At 36.7% G+C, this 19,671-nt stretch overlaps 1 protein-coding gene across 10 annotated transcripts in view; it reads right to left on the reverse strand.

Annotated features, from left to right (window-relative positions):
• BRIP1 (BRCA1 interacting helicase 1) overlaps positions 1-19,671 on the reverse strand; it is a 190,514-nt gene that overhangs the window by 85,138 nt on the left and 85,705 nt on the right. For all 10 annotated transcript variants that reach the window (XM_025281165.3, XM_044939611.2, XM_044939612.2 and 7 more), the window contains one exon: positions 16,341-16,502. In XM_025281165.3, coding sequence (XP_025136950.1) covers positions 16,341-16,502 — 162 coding nt within the window. The remainder of the gene's footprint in view (positions 1-16,340; positions 16,503-19,671) is intronic.

Raw genomic sequence — 19,671 nt, forward strand, 5'->3', positions numbered from 1 at the left:
GCCAAGAGAAAATGTACTTTATTTAAATAGGGTAAAACCTATTGTATATTGTAATCACCACAAGGGTTAACTGAACTCTTCTATAATGCTAAGAAATATTACAGGATCTCACTGACATTACTTTTCCTACATCTTGAAATATTCAGTGGTTTTAATATCCTACAAATAATTCCATCATTATCCATGATTACTCATCACATTATTCCTAATAATTCAAAAAAATCTAAAATAATAAGAAAGAGAAGAATGATGGAACAACCTAGGAGGATGCAATACTGAGCTGCCATTCTTTTTTCTCATAGTATTGTTCAAAGTATTGCATCATCTTCCCAGAAATTACAAAACTGAGGACACCAAATACTTGCATTTATGACCAAAATAGCAAAGAAAAGGAAATGAACAGAGAAATATATATCATAATATTAGATGAATAAGAAGACAAAAGTCTGAGGAACATTCCAATTCTAGTGACAATGGTGAAACTGGATGGTGCAAGTGAAATCTCAGACTATAAATCATCAGATAACAACATACTGCACAAAATTGATCAAATTCAAGAACTGATATGTGATCAGAACATGTCTAAAGACAAGAAACAATGGTAGTCTCATCCAGTTAATTATTCAGCAGGAAGGACTTCATCACAAAATATTTTGCAACAGCAACACTGACCGTCTCTTCCAACTTCATTGTTGCAAAAGACATGTGACATTAGCCTCTGATTTTTTATATCAGTACACCAAAATTTACTTGTTACAAAGAGGTGTTGTTATGTCTAACCTCTTTTTAAAGTTTAAAATTTAATAATGCTGATTTTTAAACTATTACTTTATTCTTAATTCTATAAATCATTCCCATGACTTATAAAAAAGAAAAATGACAAATGGTTATGGCTATTTTAACTGGTTTACTGAGGGTTAAACAGGAGAGCAACATGATCAATAAGGAGGAAAAACTGGTGAAGGGAAGACTGAACGGAGAAAGATCAGTTAAGAATAAGGCTTCTCTGATGGCTCAGTGGTAAAGAATCTGTCTGCCAATGTGGAAGATACAGGCTCGATTTCTGGTCCAAGAAAACCCCACATGTTGTGGAGCAACTAAACTCATGCTCAGCCCAGGCGCCACAACTCCTGAAGCCTGCATGTCCTAGAGGCTGTGCTCCATGGCAAGAGAAGCCACGTAATGGGAAGCCTACACACCACAACTAGAGAAAAGCCTGCACAGCACCAAAGGCACAGCACCAAAGACTCAGCACAGCCAAAAATAAAAACAAATTATTTTAAAAAAAGAATAATTTAAAGATGAGGACCAAACCAAAGTTAACAGAAGAAGTAGCATTAAATAAATGGATGAGAAAATAAGCCACAGATTGGGAGAAAAAACAATTCTGGGCAAAAGTCACATATGATAAAGAACTACCAACTCAATGGGCATGAGTTTAAGCAAACTCTGGGAGATGGTGAAGGACAGGGAAACCTGGCATGCCACAGCCCATGGGATTGCAAAGAGTCAGACACAACTGCGCTACTGAACAACAATAACAATCCAAAATATACAAAAAACTTCTAAAATTCAACAATAAGAAAACAACCTGATTGATAAACGAGCCAAAGATCTGAACAGTCACCAACCTGATTGATAAACGAGCCAAAGATCTGAACAGTCACCACACTAAAGAAAACATACAGATGGCCAATAAGCATATGAAAAGACATTCCACATTTTAGGTCAGCTGCTGCTGCTGCTGCTGCTGCTGCTGCTGCTAAGTTGCTTCAGTCGTGTCTGACTCTGTGCGACCCCATAGACAGCAGCCCACCGGGCTCCCCCGTCCCTGGGATTCTCCAGGCAAGAACACTGGAGTGGGTTGCCATTTCCTTCCCCAATGCATGAAAAGTGAAAGTGAAGTCACTCAGTCGTGTCCGACTCTTAGCGACCTCATAGACTGCAGCCTACCAGGCTCCTCTGTCCATGGGATTTTCCAGGCAAGAGTACTGGCTTTAGGTCAGCAGGAAATTGCAAATCAAAACAACATGATAGCACAACACACTTATTAGAATGACCAAAATCTAAACCAATGATAACACCAAAGTATCTGGTGGGAATACCAAATAGTACAGACACTGAAAGACAATTTGGCAAATATACACCTACCATGATTGGTGGTTGTGGTTTAGGTGCTAAGTTTTGTCTGACTCTTGCAACCCCATGGACTGTGGCCAACCAGGCTCCTCTAACCCTGGGATTCTCCAGGCAAGAATACTGGAGTGGGTTGCATTTCCTTCTCCAGGGGATCTTCCTGACCCAGGGATCAAACCCACATCTCCTGTGCTGCAGGCAAGTCTCCTGCACTGCAGGCAGATTCTTTACCAACTGAGCCACCAGGGAAGCCCCTACACTTACCATAAAAGTTAAAAGTTAAAGTGAAAGATGTTCAGTCGTGTTCGATTCTTTGCAACTCCAATTCTCCAGGCCAGAATACTGGAGTATGTAGCCATTCCCTTCTCTAGGGGATCTTCCCAACCCAGGGATCGAATCCAGGTCTTCCACATCACAGACGGATTCTTTACCAGCTGAGCCACAAGGGAAGCCGAAGAATACTGGATTGGGTAGCCTATCTCTTCTCCAGTGGATCTTCCTGACTCAGGAATTGAACTGGGGTCTCCTGCGTTGCTGGCAGATTCTTTACCAGCTGAGCTACCAGGCAATCCAGCAATTATGCTCCTTGATATTTACCCAGATAGACTGAAAACTTACATCCACTTAAAAACCTACACACAGATGTTTACAGTAGCTCTATTCATAATTGACAAAATCCTCAATAGGTAAACGGACAAACTGTGGTACAAACAATAGTAGTTTACACTAAAAAGAAATGAGCTATTCAAGCCATGAAAAGACATGGATGAAACTTAAATGCATATTACTAAGTGAAAGACACTAATCTGAGAAGGCTACATATTATATGATTCCAACTACATCACATTCTGAAAAAGGCAAAACTTTAAAATTAGTTAAAAAAATCTGAGGTTGCTATGTGTTGGGAGGAGGGAGGAATGAACAGGCAGAGCACAGAACATTTCGAAGGCAGTGAAACTACTCTGCATGATACTATAATGGTGGAAACCTGTCATTACACATTTATAAAAACTAATTCTCTAAGTGTTATTCAATATATAATAACAAGGGCAACTCTACTTTAAACTATGGGCTTCAAATGGTAATGATGTGTCAATATAAGGCCATCAGTATAATAAATGTACCATTTTGGTGAGGAATATTGATAATGTGGCACAGTGGTACATAATCCACAGAGGCTGGATCCCTAGGTTGGGAAGATCCACTGGAGTAGGAAATGGCAACCTGTCCCAGTATTCTTGCCTGGAAAATTCCATGGATAGAGGAGTCTGGCAGGCTACAATCTATGGGGTTGCAAAGAGTTGAACATGACTGTGTAATTGAGCACAAGTACATCAATAATGTCAGAGGTTATGCATGTGTGAGGCTAGTACAGAAGTTCTCTGTACTGGTCACTCAATTCTTCCATGAATCTAAAACTACACTAAAAATTTTTCAAAAATATTACATAATCAATAGAAATTCAACATTAAGCTGCTATAGAGAATCTTTTCCTTGATATATTTCCCTTCATGATCTGTAATGTTACCACAATTTCCTAGTTATACCATCTTCAAGCTACATTAACTGAACCAGGTAACTGAGGCAAATGCTGTATCTAAAAACTCTTCAGAAACAGTACTTTCTACCAAGGCAAATACCAATGCATTGGTATGGGCTTTAAGCATTCATTCACTACGTCCTATAGAAAATGTCGTATCTTTGGAAAGAGTTTTAAAATGTGATAATCCTTGAGAATCTGGCACCTTAAAAGTGAAGGCAAGGGGCTTCTGTGGTGGCTCAGCAGTGAAATACCTGCAATGCAGGAGACACGTGTTGTATCCTTGGTACAGAAAGATCCCACATGCCATGAAGCAACTAAAGTCATCTGCCACAACTGTTGAGCCTGTGCTCTAGAGCTTGGGAACTGCAACTACTGAGCATACGTGCCTCAACTACTTAAGTTTGAGCCCTAGATCCTGTTCTCAGCAATAAGAGAAGCCACCCCATGAGAAGCCTGCATACCATAACTAAAGAGTAGCCCCCATTCACCAAACCTAGAGAAAAGCCCACGCAAAAACAAAGACCCAGCACAGCCAAAAAATAAATAAATATAATTATATAAAAAAGTGAAGACAATAAATAAATAAATATAATTATATTTAAAAAGTGAAGACAATCACCTAAATTCAAAATAAATTCAATATATAAAATATAATTACATAAAAAAGTCAAGATATTGAGAGAATTCACATCTGGACTTTCCATTTGTTGTATTATTTGAGAATATTCAATTCTATTATAAAAGACAAGAAACCAAACAGATATATGAAAATCATAAGATGTTTAAGCCATACATAAAAGTTGAAAACCTATAGGACATGTTAAATAGACCTCATGGACTACAGTATACCAGGCTCCCCCGTCCATGGGATTTTCCAGGCAAGAATACTGGAGTGGGTTGTCATTTCCTTCTCCAACAACCTCCCTAAAACACCCCAAAAGCTTCAATACCTTCAAAATTTTTTTTATTTAACACAGTGGAAAAAACATTCTTTAAAAAGGCTCAGTTGATCACTCACAGTAAGGCAAATCCATAATCTACATAAATTTCAAGGGTCTCTAAATAAGAAAACAGAAAAATGTTTTACATGGAACAATTTGGTTTCTCCTTTAAATTAAATGTAGTACAACTTAAAAATCAGAAACATCGAACTAGTAGCATTACAAACCTCTCAACATACACATTTACTACTAAACAATATTGACAAAAATTGTAACTAGAGACTGAAACATTTTGCATTTTATTCCTTATCTGACATTCAGCGATGAATGCAAAATGTTCCCTCAGGGAAAATGGTTTTTACTCATAAAAATGTAAAAGAAAATCAGACTCTGCAATGTACAACTATAAAGGTCCATGTTGCTACTTTGGCACCAGAGTCACTTTTCAAAATTAATGGAAACTTTCTATCCATAAGCAAGAGTTTAAAAACTCTTCTACCCATAAAAATGATCCCTCAGAGAGTTCTAAGGCAGTGGTGCCACCAGTTAATGACAATAGAGAGTCAAAATCAAGTTGATCTTAGTGGAGGAATGGTACTCTTCATGAATCTATTACCATATTTAGTTACTTCAGAAGGCTCCGAAAGAAGAGGGGCGTGGATCTAGAATGACAACTTTCCCACTTTTATCCTTACACAAATATTGTAGTTTGTAATAAAAGGAAATTCTTGTTTTTCAGTGAAAGAATAGTTTTATATAAATTATGGATTGCAATTATCTAGACATATAGGGAAAAATTATTTACCACTGCAATGTGATTTGAAAACTTAAATTTGTATGTCCCAAATTTCCCCTCAAAATAAATTCAAATGTGAGCTCTCATGTCTTCTGCAAGTCCAATGTCAAACCCCTCCAAAATGCAAAAGAGAGGACATTCAATGACGTTAACCACTGTAATGTGTAACAGCTGACAAAGATGCAAAGCCCATTACAATTTGTTGGGTTTGTCTTTTAGGTAAATTATATCTCCATTCTGAAATTCAGTTGAAAATACATTTTCAAAGATAAAATTAGGACTTCTACTTTCATCTCCAATGTAAAGAACTCACAAGTCATCACACCCATCTTATACTAAGAAAAAAGCTGAACAAACTGAAAATCAACGGCTTGGACACATCAGAGAACTAAGGTCATAAGACAAATTGCTATCCTAGAAACTGGAGAGACAGTAAATACTGAGAATCATAGATTGAGAACTGCTTACTGGAAGAGGAAGACACTAAAACCATAAATTGGTAGGAATGCTTAAAAGATAATTTTGACAAATTGCTGAAGGCATAGTGTATACCAGTGAAATAGTGAGAAACTCCTACAGGCCATATCCTTAGGGAGTCCCCAAATTTTTGTAGATATTATCTTCAGAAACAATCCCCTACCAAGGTTTTCACAGTGAAGAGTGAAGAAAAACCCTCTTCTTTCTGACAGAGAGGGGGAAAACAGCCATTTCAAATACACTCAAAGCATTCTCCATAACTCAGGCCAGTCTCCCAGTAAAGGGAAAAGACTACCAGGGCCTTATCCAAACTGGGGGAAAGGAAATTTACCCAAACTTCAGCTCCCACTAGACTTCCTATCTTATCTAAGGAAATGAATAAAGAGCTGAGAAACATATGGGAAGGATACAGTCCAGGCACACAGGCCCACTAAAAGACTGAGACTTAACTAAAAAATTAGACAATGCTTCCCCGTTCCCAACACCTTACCATCACATCAACAGGGCTCCAGGATAATGACAATGGATTACAACTGAGAGAGCTGCAGGGGAGACTATTTAAGAATGAGTGTTTAGGTGACTTTCCAGGTAGTACAGTGGATAAGAATCCACCTGTCAATGCAGGGGACACAGGTTCAACCCCTCGTCCAGGAAGATTCCACATGCTACAGACCAATGAAGCCCACACACCACAACTACTGAGCCTCCATGCTGCAACTACTGAAACCTGGCCGCCCTAAAGCCTGTGCTCTCCAAGAGAAGCTGCTGCAATGAGAAGCCCATGCACCACAACTATAGAGTAGCCCCAGTTCTCTGCAACTAGAGAAAAGTCCATGTGAAGTAATGAACACCCAGGGCAACCAAAAATTAATTAATTAATAAAAGAGTGTTTAGGGACACCAGACAGTAACTAAAATCTACACAAAGAATTAAAGAGTACTGGTGAAGATAGTAACATAGTTAAATATAAAAAGGCAGTATAAACATAGTTTGTAAATTTTTGTCTCTTGTCTCATTTAAAAGACAAATGTATAAAGCAATAATAATAAATCTGTTTTGATAAGCAACAATGTATAAACACATTATCTTATGACAATAATAGCACAAAGAAAGTAGAATGTAATATAACTATAAAAGATCAAAGTTTTTACATGCTATTGAAATTATATTAGTACCAATTCAAACTACATTTTATAAACTGTTTAATTACCAGGACAACCATTAAGAAGATAACTCAAAAGTATATAGTAAAAGAAATGCTAGGGAATTAAAGTGTTAGTCACTCAGTCGTGTCCAACTCTGTGACCCCATGGACAGTAGTCAACCAAGCTCCTCTGTCCATATAATTCTCCAGGCAATAATACTGGAGTGGGTAGCCATTCGCTTCTCTAGGGCGTCTTCCTGACCCAGCACTCAAACCCAGGTCTCTTGCATGGCAGGCAGATTCTTTACCATCTGAGCCACCATTAAAATCAGTTAACCCTGATGGCTCAGATGGTAAAGAATCTGCCTGCCATGCAGGAGACCTGGGTTCGAGCCCTGGGTTGGCAGTGTCTACTCACTCCGGTATTCTTGCCTGGGAAATCCCTAGGACAGAGGAGCCTGGTGGGCAACAGTCCATGAGATTTCAAAAAGTCAGACACAACTGAGCAACTAACACACTAAGGGAATTAAAAGGTCATACTAGAAAAATTTCAATGGCACATCAGAAAATACATATTTAACAGAAAAGGTAGTAATGGAGAAATGAGTGTGTGCCAAGTCACTTCAGTCACGTCCAACTCTTTGCAATTGGATTGTAGCTTGCCAGGTGCCTCTGTACATGGAACTCTCCAGAGGAATCTTCCCAACCCAGAGACTGAACCCGAGTCTCCTGCGGCTCCTATGGTGCAGGAGGATTCTTTACCACTGAGTCACGGGCAGTCCCAGTGGAAGAACAGGAGGAGGGAAACGTAACATACAGAAAACAAACAGTAAAGTGACAAATGTAAAAACGATCTTATCAATGTGTGTGTGTTAGTAGCTTAGTTGTGTTTGACTCTTTGAGATCCCATGGACTGTAGCCCACGAGGCTCCTCTGTCCATGAAATTCACCAGGCAAGAATACTAGAGTGGGTTGCCATTTCCTTTTCCAGGGGATCTTCCTGACCCAGGGATCAGACCCAGGTCTCCTGCACTGCAGGCAGATTCTTTACCAGAATCTTTACCCAGGGAAGCCCCATAATTACATTAAATTTAAATAGAGCAAACACTCATTAAAAGGCAGAGATTAGCAGAATGATCCAACTACATGCTAAAAAAGCCACATATTGTATGATTTCATTTACACAAAACATCTGGAAAAGGATAATCAATAGAAACAGAAACTAGATTAGTGGTTACCACAAGTTATGGGGAGGTAGGAATGGGAAGTAGCTGCTACTGGATACGAGGTTTCTTTTAGGGGCAGAGAAACTGTTCTGAAATTAGACAGTGGTGATGGTTGTATAACTTTGTAAATGTACTAAAAGCCACAGAATTGTACCCTTGTAAAAGGGTATGGGAATTATATCTCAAACAAAAGGTTTCTATATAAAAATAGAAAGGAAGCCCCATTTGAGACTAAGAAGAAATTTTAATAAAGGAAAAACAATCCGAAGGCTTCTGAATTTTCAAAAATTTAAGATTTAATAAAATGCAACAGGACTCAAAATGAGTAATTAGACAGTAAAAACTATCTAAATATTATAAATTAATAAAACTTTTCTCCTTTGTGCCAAAATATTGACTCTTCACTGGATTTGTTTTAAATATATTTTTTATTTATAAAGAAGTAAGAGCCCCTTGGATAGCAAGGAGATCAAACCAGTCCATCCTCAAGGAAATCAGTCCTGAATATTCATTGGAAGGACTGATGCTGATGCTGAAACTCCAATACTTTGGCTACCTGATGTGAAGGTACTGACTCACTGGAAAGATTCTGATGCTGGGAAAGACTGAAGACAGGAAGAGAAGAGGATAACAGAGGATGAGATGGTTGGATGGCATCACCAACTCGATGGACATGAGGTTGAGCAAGCTCCAGGAGTTGGTGATGGACATGGAAGCCTGGCATGCTGCAGTACATGGGGTCGCAAAGAGTCAGACACGACAGAGCGAATGAACTGAATTGAATTACACTCAGTAACACATTAAACTTTCAAAATTTTTTATGTCTTTAGTCTCATACCTCATGATAAATACATTTTTAGTATGCTAATCACACAGGAAAAAAACCCAACAACCCTTAGACTGTGGATCTTTTTACAACCACATGGTATAATTATATGGTATTAAAATTCTATCAAAGTAACATTTAATTATGCAATGTTTATTATAATAAAGCCAACACTTTAAAAATTTTACTTAACTTTTCACTTATTTAGAAAATGTACTTTTACTAGGAAGCCAGGTTAAAATTGTCATTTTTGAGATTTTTTTTATTGTTATAAGACAAGGTAAATATACATTAAACAATGTATCTTGGAAAAATCAATAGCATGTGTGGGTGCTCAGTCATGTCCTGCTCTTTGCAACCCCATGGACTGTACCCTAGCAGGCTCCTATGTCCATGGAATTCTCCAGGCAAGAATACTGGAGTAGGTTCCTATTTCCAATTCCAAGGGACCTTCCCGACCCAGGAACCAAACCTGCATCTCCTGCATTGCAGGCGAATTCTTTACTGCTGAGTCACTGGGGAAGCCCTGGCCCTAGCAGCTTATCAAAGATAATGTATCAAAAAAATAAAAAGGGCTAATGCCTATAAACTTCAGTTGGTTTATCTTCATAGCTATTGATGTTTTCATAGAAGTTGTTTACAACGTCATTATATTCAGATATGTTTTAAAATTGAGTTGTACATCTATAAAACAAAACAGTATTTTATCAATTATGTCCATTATGCCATAATATTAGATGTTAATAGCATTCTGATCTTAACGCTGGATATACAGACATATTATTCATTAATTAAAAATAGAATTTCATTATTTTGTCTAGCATTTAAAAATCTTGTCAAATCTTTCCCTTCTTTTCTTGGTTGATAATTTGTTTTAGTTGAACTCTTGCCAGCCTCTTGCACATACATTATAAACATACTAGATTTCATGAAGGTGAAGAAAAAGCTTGTTGAGAATGTAAACTATAACATAAAACTGTTTTTTTTAACTTAAATTATTTTAATTGGAGGCTAATTACTTTACAATATTGTATTGGTTTTGCCATACATCAACATGAATCCACCACGGGTGTACACATGGTCCCCATCCTGAACCCCCCTCCCACCTCCCTCCCCGTATCATCCCTCTGGGTCATCCCAGTGCACCAGCCCCAAGTATCCTGTATGGAACCTGGACTGGCGATTTGTTTCTTATATGATGCAAATCAAAACCACAATGAGGTGAAACCACTATTTCACGCCAGTCAGAATGGCTGCTATCAAAACTGTTTTTAAAAAACTGACAAACTAAAAACTCATCACATTACCCATCAAATAATAATTGAGGGTGTGGAGAGAAGGAAATCTTCCCATACTGTTGGTGGGAATGTAAACTGGTAGAGCCACTATAGAAAACAATACGGTGGTGCCTCAAAAAAACTAAAAATTGAGTTGCCATATGATCCAACAATCCCACTCCTGGACATATATCCAAAAACACTTTAACTCAAAAAGATACCTGCACCCCCATGTTCATAGCAGAACTATTCACAACCACCAAGACATGGAAACAACCTAAATCTCCATTGACAGATCAATGGATAAAGATGTGGTGCATATATACAACAGAATATTACTGAGCCACAAAAGGGGATGAAATAATTTCATTTACAGCAACACAGATGGACCTAGAGATTATCATACTAAGTGAAGTTAGTCAGAAAGAGAAAGACAAATTACCATATAATATCACTTATATGTGGAATCAAAATATGATACTTATCTATGAACAGAAACAGATTCACAGACATAGAGAACAGACTTGTGATTATCAAAGGGGAGAGGGAAAGAGCAGGAGTTTGGAATGAGCAGGTGCATACTATTACATATAGAATGGATAAACAACAAGGTCCTACTGTCTAGCACAGGTAACTATATTCAATATCCTGAGATAAACCATAATGGAAAAGAATAAGAAAATATCTATCTGTGTATCAGTTTAGTTCAGTTGCTCAGTCGTGTCCGACTCTTTGCAACCCCATGAATCGCAGCACGCTAGGCCTCCCATACATACATACATACAAATATAACTGAATCGCTTTGCTGTACAGCAGGAATTAACACCACATTGTAAACCAAATATAATTAAATAAAATAAGTTTTTAAAAATTCAGTATTATAGCCTTAAGTATTTGTTATAGGTAATTCCTATGGTAATCACAAAGAAAATACTTACAGATACATAAGAAAGAATATGAGAAAAGAATCAAAATGTGTAACTACAAAAAAATCAAACAAAAAAGAAAGTAATGATGGAGGAAATGTGAAGGACATAATAGTCGTAAAACATACAGAAAACAAATAATAAAATGGCTGAAGTCTTTTCTTCAGTTCAGTTCAGTTGCTCAGTCGTATGTGACTCTGTGACCCCATGGACTGCAGCACTCTAGGCCTCCCTCTCCATCACCAACTCCAACAGTTTACTCAAACTCATGTCCTTTGATTCGGTGATGACATCCAACCATCTCATCCTCTGCCATCCCCTTCTCCTCCTGCCTTCAATCTTTCTCAGCATCAGGGTCTTTTCAAATGAGTCAGTTCTTCCCATCAGGTGGCCAAAGGACTGGAGTTTCAGCTTCAGCATCAGTCCTTCCAATGAATAATCAGAACTGATTTCCTTTAGGATGCACTGGTTGGATCTCCTTGTAGTCCAAGGAACTCTCAAGAGTCTTCTCCAACACCACAGTTCAGAAGCATCAATTCTTCGGCACTCAGCTTTCTTTATAGTCCAACTCTCACATCCATACATGACCATTGGAAAAATTATAGCTTTGACTAGACAGACATTTGCTGGCAAAGTAATGTCTCTGCTTTTTAATATGCTGTCTAGATTGGTCATAGCTTTTCTTCCAAGGAACAAGCATCTTTTAATTTCATGGCTGCAATCACCATCTGCAGTGATTTTGGAGCCCCCCAAAATAAAGTCTCTCACTGTTTCCATGGTTTACCCATCTAACTGCCATGAAGAGATGTGACCAGATACCAGGATCTTAGTTTTCTGAATGTTGAATTTTAAGCCCATTTTTTCAGTCTCCTCTTTCACTTTCATCAAGAGGCTCTTTAGCTCTTCTTCGCTTTCTGCCATAAGGGTGGTGTCATCTGCATATCTCAGGTTATTGATATTTCTGCCTGCTATCTTGATTCGTTTGTGCTTTATCCAGTACAGCATTTCTCATGATGTACCCTGCATATAAGTTAAATAAGCATGGTGACAATATACAGCCTTGACGTACTCCTTTCCCCATTTGGAACCAGACTATTGTTCTATGTCCAGTTCTAACTGTTGCTTCCTGACCTGCATACAGATTTCTTAGGAGGCAGGTCAGGTGGTCTGGTATTCCCATCTCTTGAAGAATTTTCCACAGTTTATTGTGATCCACACAGTCAAAGGCTTTGGCATAGTCAATGAAGCAGAAGTAGATGTTTTCTTGGAACTCTCTTCCTTTTTCGATGATCCAGTGGATGTTGGCAATTTGATCTCTGGTTCTTCTGCCATTTCTAAATCCAGCTTGAACATGTAGAAGTTCACGGTTCACGTATTGCTGAAGCCTGGCTTGGAGAATTTTGAGCATTACTTCACTAGCGTGTGAGACGAGTGCAATTGTGTGGTAGTTTGAACATTCTTTGGCATTGCCTTTCTTTGGGATTGGAATGAAAACTGACCTTTTCTAGTCCTGTGGCCACTGCTGAGTTTTCCAAATTTGCTGGCATTTTGAAGGCAGCATTTTCACAGCATCATCTTTTAGGATTTGAAAAAGTTCAACTGGAATTCTATCACCTCCACTAGCTTTGTTCATAGTGATGCTTCCTAAGGCTCACTTGACTTCACATTCCAGGATGTTTGGCTAGGTGAGTGATCACACCATTGTGATTATCTAAGCCATGAAGATCTTTTTTGTATAGTTCTTCTGTATATTCTTGCCACCTCTTTTTAATATCTTCTGCTTCTGTTAGGTCCATACTGTTTCTGTCCTTTCCTGTGTCTATCTTTGCATGAAAATTTCTCTTGGTATCTCCAATTTTCTTGAAAAGATCTCTAGTCTTTACCCTTCTATTGTTTTCCTCTATTTCTTTGCAGTGATCACTGAGGAAGGCTTTCTTATCTCTCCTTGCTATTCTGTGGAACTCTGCATTCAAATGGGTATATCTTTTCTTTTGTCCTTTGTCTTTCAGTTTCTCTTCATAGCTATTTGTAAGGCCTCCTCCAACAACCATTTTGTTTTTGCATTTGTTTTTCATGGGGATGGTCTTGATCACTGCCTCCCGTACAATGTCACGAACCTCTGTTCATAGATCTTCAGGCCTTCTGTCTATCAGATCTAATCCCTTGAATCTATTTGTTACTTCCACTGTATAATTGTAAGGGATTTGATTTAGGTCATACATGAATGTCTAGTGGTTTTCCCTACTTTCTTCAATTTAAGTCTGAATTTGGCAATAAGGAGTTCATGATCTGAGCCACAGTCAGCGCCACAGTCAGAAAAAAAGTGTTTTCTTATCATTTATTAATTTAAAAGTAAGTGAATTAAACTCTCCAATCAAAAAGCAGATATAGCAGAATGGATTATAAAAATAGATGATCCAACTATATGTTGATAACAATCGATTTGAGTTTATTGACAGGTTCACACCACTATAAATAAAATGGATAAGCAACAAGAATTTACTGCATAGAACTAGGAATTATACCCAACATCTTGTAATAACTTATAATGGAATATAATTTACAAAAAACCCACTGTGCTATATACCTGAAACTAACATAATACTATAAACTTATACCTCAAAACAAAAAGAGATTCACTTTAGATTTAAAGATGTGGAGGTCAAAAATGAAAGGATGGAAAAAGAGATTCCATACAAATAATAACCAAAAAAAGTTAGGATGCCATTACTTGTTTGAGACAAATATATCAAAAGTTGTTATGAGACAAAGGATATTACATATGAATAAAAGGGTCAATTCATGAAGAACATGTAACAATTGTAAACAAAAGCCAAACCCAGAACTCCCAAGACATATGAAGCAAACCTTGACAGATTTGAAGGGAGAAACTGAAAATTCTACAGTAACAGAGATTTCAATATCTCACTTCCAATAATGAATATGAACTGGACAGAGATAAATAATGAAATAGAGAATCTGAACACTGTAAAGCAACTGGACCTAACAGAAATATATAGAACACCACCCAACAAAAGAATACACAGTTTCTCCAAATGCACATGGTATATCTTCCAGGAGAGACCACATACTAGTCCACAAAACAAGTCATAATAAAATTTTAAAGACTGAAATCATATAAAATATCTTTTCTAATCACAATGGACTAAAAGTAGTAATAAATAATAAAAAGAAAGGTAGAAAATTCACAAATATAAGGAACCCAAACAACACAATTTTTAAACAATCAATAGGTCAAAGAAGAACTCACAAGTGAAACTAGAAAATATCTTACAAATATGAAAATGAAAACACAAAATTTACGGGACACAAAGAAAGCACTGCTTAGAGGAAAATTTATAGCTATAATCACACACTTGAAAAAAACAAAGATTTTAAACCAGTAAACCTACTATTACACCTGAAGGAGTAAGAAAAAGAAACCCAAACAACCTAAAACTAACATAAGGTAAGAAACTGGATAACCTAGATAAAATGGATGAATTCCAAGAAACAAACAATCTACAAACTGAATCATAAAGAAATAGAAAATCTGAAGACGTTAAAAGCTATTAAAATTGAATCAGTCATTAAAAACTTTGTTGAAGACTAACAAAAAGTGAAATTGTTCATTTACTTAACTGGGCATTTCCAGGCTCACTTTTTGTGATTGTGACTGGAAAATATAAAAAGGTTTTATTTCTTTAAAATTTTATTAAAGTATAGTTGATTTACATTGTTGTGTTAATTTAAAAGGTTTCTTAATGTGCTTGCTTCTCCTTAGTTCCAGGCTTAATTATTAGTTTTCCTTCACATAACTTCTGGGATAGATGTTCACACTCTGTAATAAATATTGCTTTGTCATAAGAATTTTCAATATGTTTATGTCCATTTCATTTTTAGATATTCTTGGAAAAAAAAAAAAAAAAGAAACCAATCTGATTAAATTTCTCCTGAGAGTAATTCCTTCAGTTTATCTCCAGTATTTACTGCACCTTTGGGTAACAAAGTATGTGTCTTAGTCCCATTCCAGCTACTATAACAAAATGTCAGGAATCAAGTGGCTTATAAACAACAGAAATTTATCACAGAAATTGCTGTAAAGTACAAAATCAAGGCACCAGCACAGTCATGTCTGGTGAAGGCCCTCTTCCTGGTTCACACTGGCACCTTCTCACTGTGACCTCACACGGTAGAAAGGACAAGAAATCTCACTGGAGCTTCTTTTTAAGTCACTAATTCTATTCATGAGGACTATATCACCATGTCTTAAGCGTCTCTCAAAGACTCCACTTCCAAATGTCATTATCTTTGGGGGCTAGGATTTCAACATATGAAATTTGGGGGGACACATCAGACCATAGCAGTATATATACAGAGGGAAAGACAACAGAAGAGCCAAAGGTATCAATATTGTCATTCAAATATATTACACTACTGTCCTTATATATATAACTTCCTATGAAAAAAGAAAAGGGAGTACCACCTCTACACTGAAATTTAGCTTAGATTTTCATTAACTATGATAATACCCTCAGGAATTACATGTGGTTTTAATGATTTGAGTATTAGGAGGACTAAAATATACTATATAACTCAATTTAACTCCTGAAAATATTAAAACTCAGAACAACTCTAAAAACAAGAAAAACAGTTTTTTTTCCTAGCCAAATACATGAAACAAAAAGATGGGCATTAAAGAAGATCATATGTTAAATTCATATTTTGAAATTTTCAAATAGTCTAGTTTATCAAAGTGAAAAATAATGATCCTTTTTCCTTTAATCAGAAAACATCAAGTTGCCCCAAGGAATAAAAATCACATATACAAAAACACCCCACTAAAATGCTTGAACACCTTCAGTCTTTTGGACTTCCAGGTAAAACAGTGACAGAATAAGCAGGCAGTATCTTAACCAATAAAAAGCAAAATAATATATGATGCTTAAAAAACTGTAATTACTCTGTTGCACTTGATCCTAGGAAGCTTATCATGGTAATGCCATATGATTATTCAAAGGCAAAAGTAAACAAAAATACTCCCTTACCTTGTAAGATGGAAGGAAACACAAAATTCCTTGGCTAATAGTCTGGCACACAGATAACAAAAGAGCTCCCACTTCATCCTGGAATTCAAATGTTTCCGTGTGCTGGTAGGTAGCACAGAGACTGCGACCCTTGGGCCCTGACCCAATGGTGCCAACCCAAACCTAGAATATAAGTATGTCAGTATTAGAGTTATACCAAAATAAGACAGGCAAATTAGCATTTAGTTGGGAGCCTTAATTGTGTATGTCAAAAAAAGAGCAATCAACGACTTTAGAGTAAATTTATTTTTAAATTGTTGGGCTTTTTCCTATTATCTTTAATTAGTTATGTATGCAAGGGTGCTCGGTCGCTCAGTCGTGTCCAATTCTTCGCGACCCTATGAACTGTAGTCTGCCAGGCTTCTCTGTTCATGGAATTTTCTAGGCAAGAATGCTGGAGTGGGTTGTCATTTTCTCCTCTAGGAGATCTTTCCAACTTACAGATCAAATTTGCATCTCCTGCATTGGCAGACAGATTCTTTACCACTGCACCACCTGGGAAGCCCAGATTTAAGTCATAGACGTTTTGCTTTAGACCCAAAGTCTGCCTAAGTTCTTCAGGCAGACTGAATTCTCTTAGAATGACAGAAATTAGGTTTTACTTATTTCCTCAATACCTTTACAAAATTAACCATGTAACAATTTTGTTAGATCATGGGAACAAAGGAAATGAGTAAATTAGAAATGAATCCAAAATAAGACATGAGGGATGGTACCATCTGCTACGGGCTTCCCAGGTGGCTCAGAGGTAGAGACTCTCTCTGCCAATCCAGAAGATGCAGGAGATGCAGAGTCAATCCCTGAGTCAGGAAGATCCCCTGGAGGAGGAAACAGCAACCCACTCCAGTATTCTTGCCTGAAGAATATCATGGACAGAGGAGCCTGGCAGGCTACCATCCATGGAATCACAAAGAGTCCAGCATGATTAAGCAACTGAGCATGCACACACCATCTGCTATAGGTAAGTCTCTAAGATTCACTTATGACAGGAACTACTGTTTCACAAATTCCCTGACGTTCAAAGATCTACAGTCACAGAAAATCAGACCCATCAAATTTTAGTTATATACAAGTTCTCTGTATTTATACAGATCTAGTCTTAGTATATGATTATGAGAAACTACAAATTTTATTAGTATTCTAAAGATAAAAGGTCAAAGTCGCTCAGTCGGACCGATACCTTGCGACCCCCTGGACTGTAGCCTACCATTCTCCTCTGTCCATGGAATTCTCCAGGCCACAATATTGGAGCGGGTAGCCATTCCCTTCTCCAGGGGATTTTCCCTACCCAGGAATCGAACTGGGGTCTCCTGCATTGAAGGCGGATTCTTTGCCAGCTGAGCTACCGGGGAAGCCCATTCGAAAGGTAATATGAACACTTTAGATTGTTGAAAAATGTTATAGTCCTATATTTTAAACGATACACAAGACTGAGATATATTTTGTAAAATGACATCTGATGGACAGCAGTTTAATCAACATTAAACTAAATGATCAACAAGTCATAAGACAAACTGATAGCATGTGTTTCTTGATATGATATGATGGGAAGTAACAATATCACTTGCAAAACATTCTTATCAAACACTTTAACTTGAATCTTATCATGAGGAAACCATCAGAAAAATCCAGATTATAAAATATTCCTAAGGACAACTGGTGACTTGAATTCTTTTAAAATATCATGAAATACAGAAAAAAAGGGGCAAAAAAGCTATTTTAAAGACTAAAAAAACATGAATTTGTGCAGCCAATATGAAAGCAGTATGAATGTTCTGCAAAGAACTAAGAACAGAACTACCATATGCTCCAGCAATTTCACTTCTGGGAATATACCCAAAGAAAACAAAAGTATTAATTTGAAAAGATGTTTGTGTGCACTCACTCCCAATGTGCATAGCACCATTATTTACAATAGTTAAAGACATGGAAGCAATCTAAGTGTCCATCAACCGACAGATGAATGGATAAAGATGTACACACACACACACACACACACACACACACACACACAGAGGACTACTACTCAGCCATAAAAAAGAATGAAATTTGGTCAACTGCAACAACACAGATGGACCTACAAGGTATTAGACTAAGTGAAATAAGTCAGACAAAGACAAATACTGTATGTTACTACTTATGTGTGGGAACTAAAAAATAAAACAAATGAATCAATATAACAAAACAGAAAGGCTCACAGAGAGGACATACTAGCAGTTACTCCAGAGGGGAGAAATTCAAGATAGGGGTCAGAGATTAAGAGGTATAAACTATTGTATATAAAAATAAATAAGCTACAAGGATATATTGTACAGCACAGGGATAACAGCTAATATTTCATAATAACACTAAATGGAGTATCTATAAAAATTTTGAATCACTATGTTGTACACCAGAAACTAATATTGTAAATCAATTATAATTAAATCAAAATAAGAAAGAAAAAAAAAAAGAAAAACAAAACTAAAGAAACATGAAAACCACATGCAATATGTAATACTTAACTGGATCCTGAATCAAGAATAAAAAAAAAATAAACAGGTACACTATAAAAGTCACACTGGAAATAACTGGAAGAATATAGATTCTATTTGTAGTAATATTAAATTGCTTGGATATGATCATGATATTGTGATTACACAAGATTATGTACCTGTTCTCAGGATAAACATTCTAAACTAATTAAGGGCAAAGTATCACAATGTCTACAAATTACTTTCTAATAACATATCCAGTTATTGTAATTGTCAATATTTTACAGTATTACTCTTCTCTCCTTTTCTCTCATATGTATATATACACAGATGCAAAGTTATACAACTGATGGATCTACATTAAGGTTATAAAGATATTCACTATGTTAATACTATTTTTTCCACTTGTTTCAAGCTATACTTTTTTAAATAAAGAGTTGGGGAAATCAACAAACAAATGGACAAACAAAATGTGATACACACACACAATTCAAATATTATTCAGCCTTAATAAGGAAGAAATTCTGTTTCATGTTACAGCAAATATGAACTTTGAAGACACCATTCTAAGCAAAATAAACTAATCACAAAATTTTGTAATTCCATTTAGATGATGTACTCAGAATAGTGGACTTCCCTGGTGGCTCAGAGGTTAAAGCATCTGCCTGGAATGTGGCAGACCCAGGTTCGATCCCTGGTCTTAGATCCCTTGATTTAGAAAAGTCAAATTCATAAAAACAAAAAGTAGAATGGTGGTCACCAGGGGCTGGGAAGAGGGGGGAATTGAGAATTTTTATTTTATAATAGAATTCCAGTGT

The sequence above is a fragment of the Bubalus bubalis genome, chromosome 3 (assembly GCF_019923935.1).
Source record: "Bubalus bubalis isolate 160015118507 breed Murrah chromosome 3, NDDB_SH_1, whole genome shotgun sequence".
NCBI lineage: Eukaryota > Metazoa > Chordata > Mammalia > Artiodactyla > Bovidae > Bubalus > Bubalus bubalis.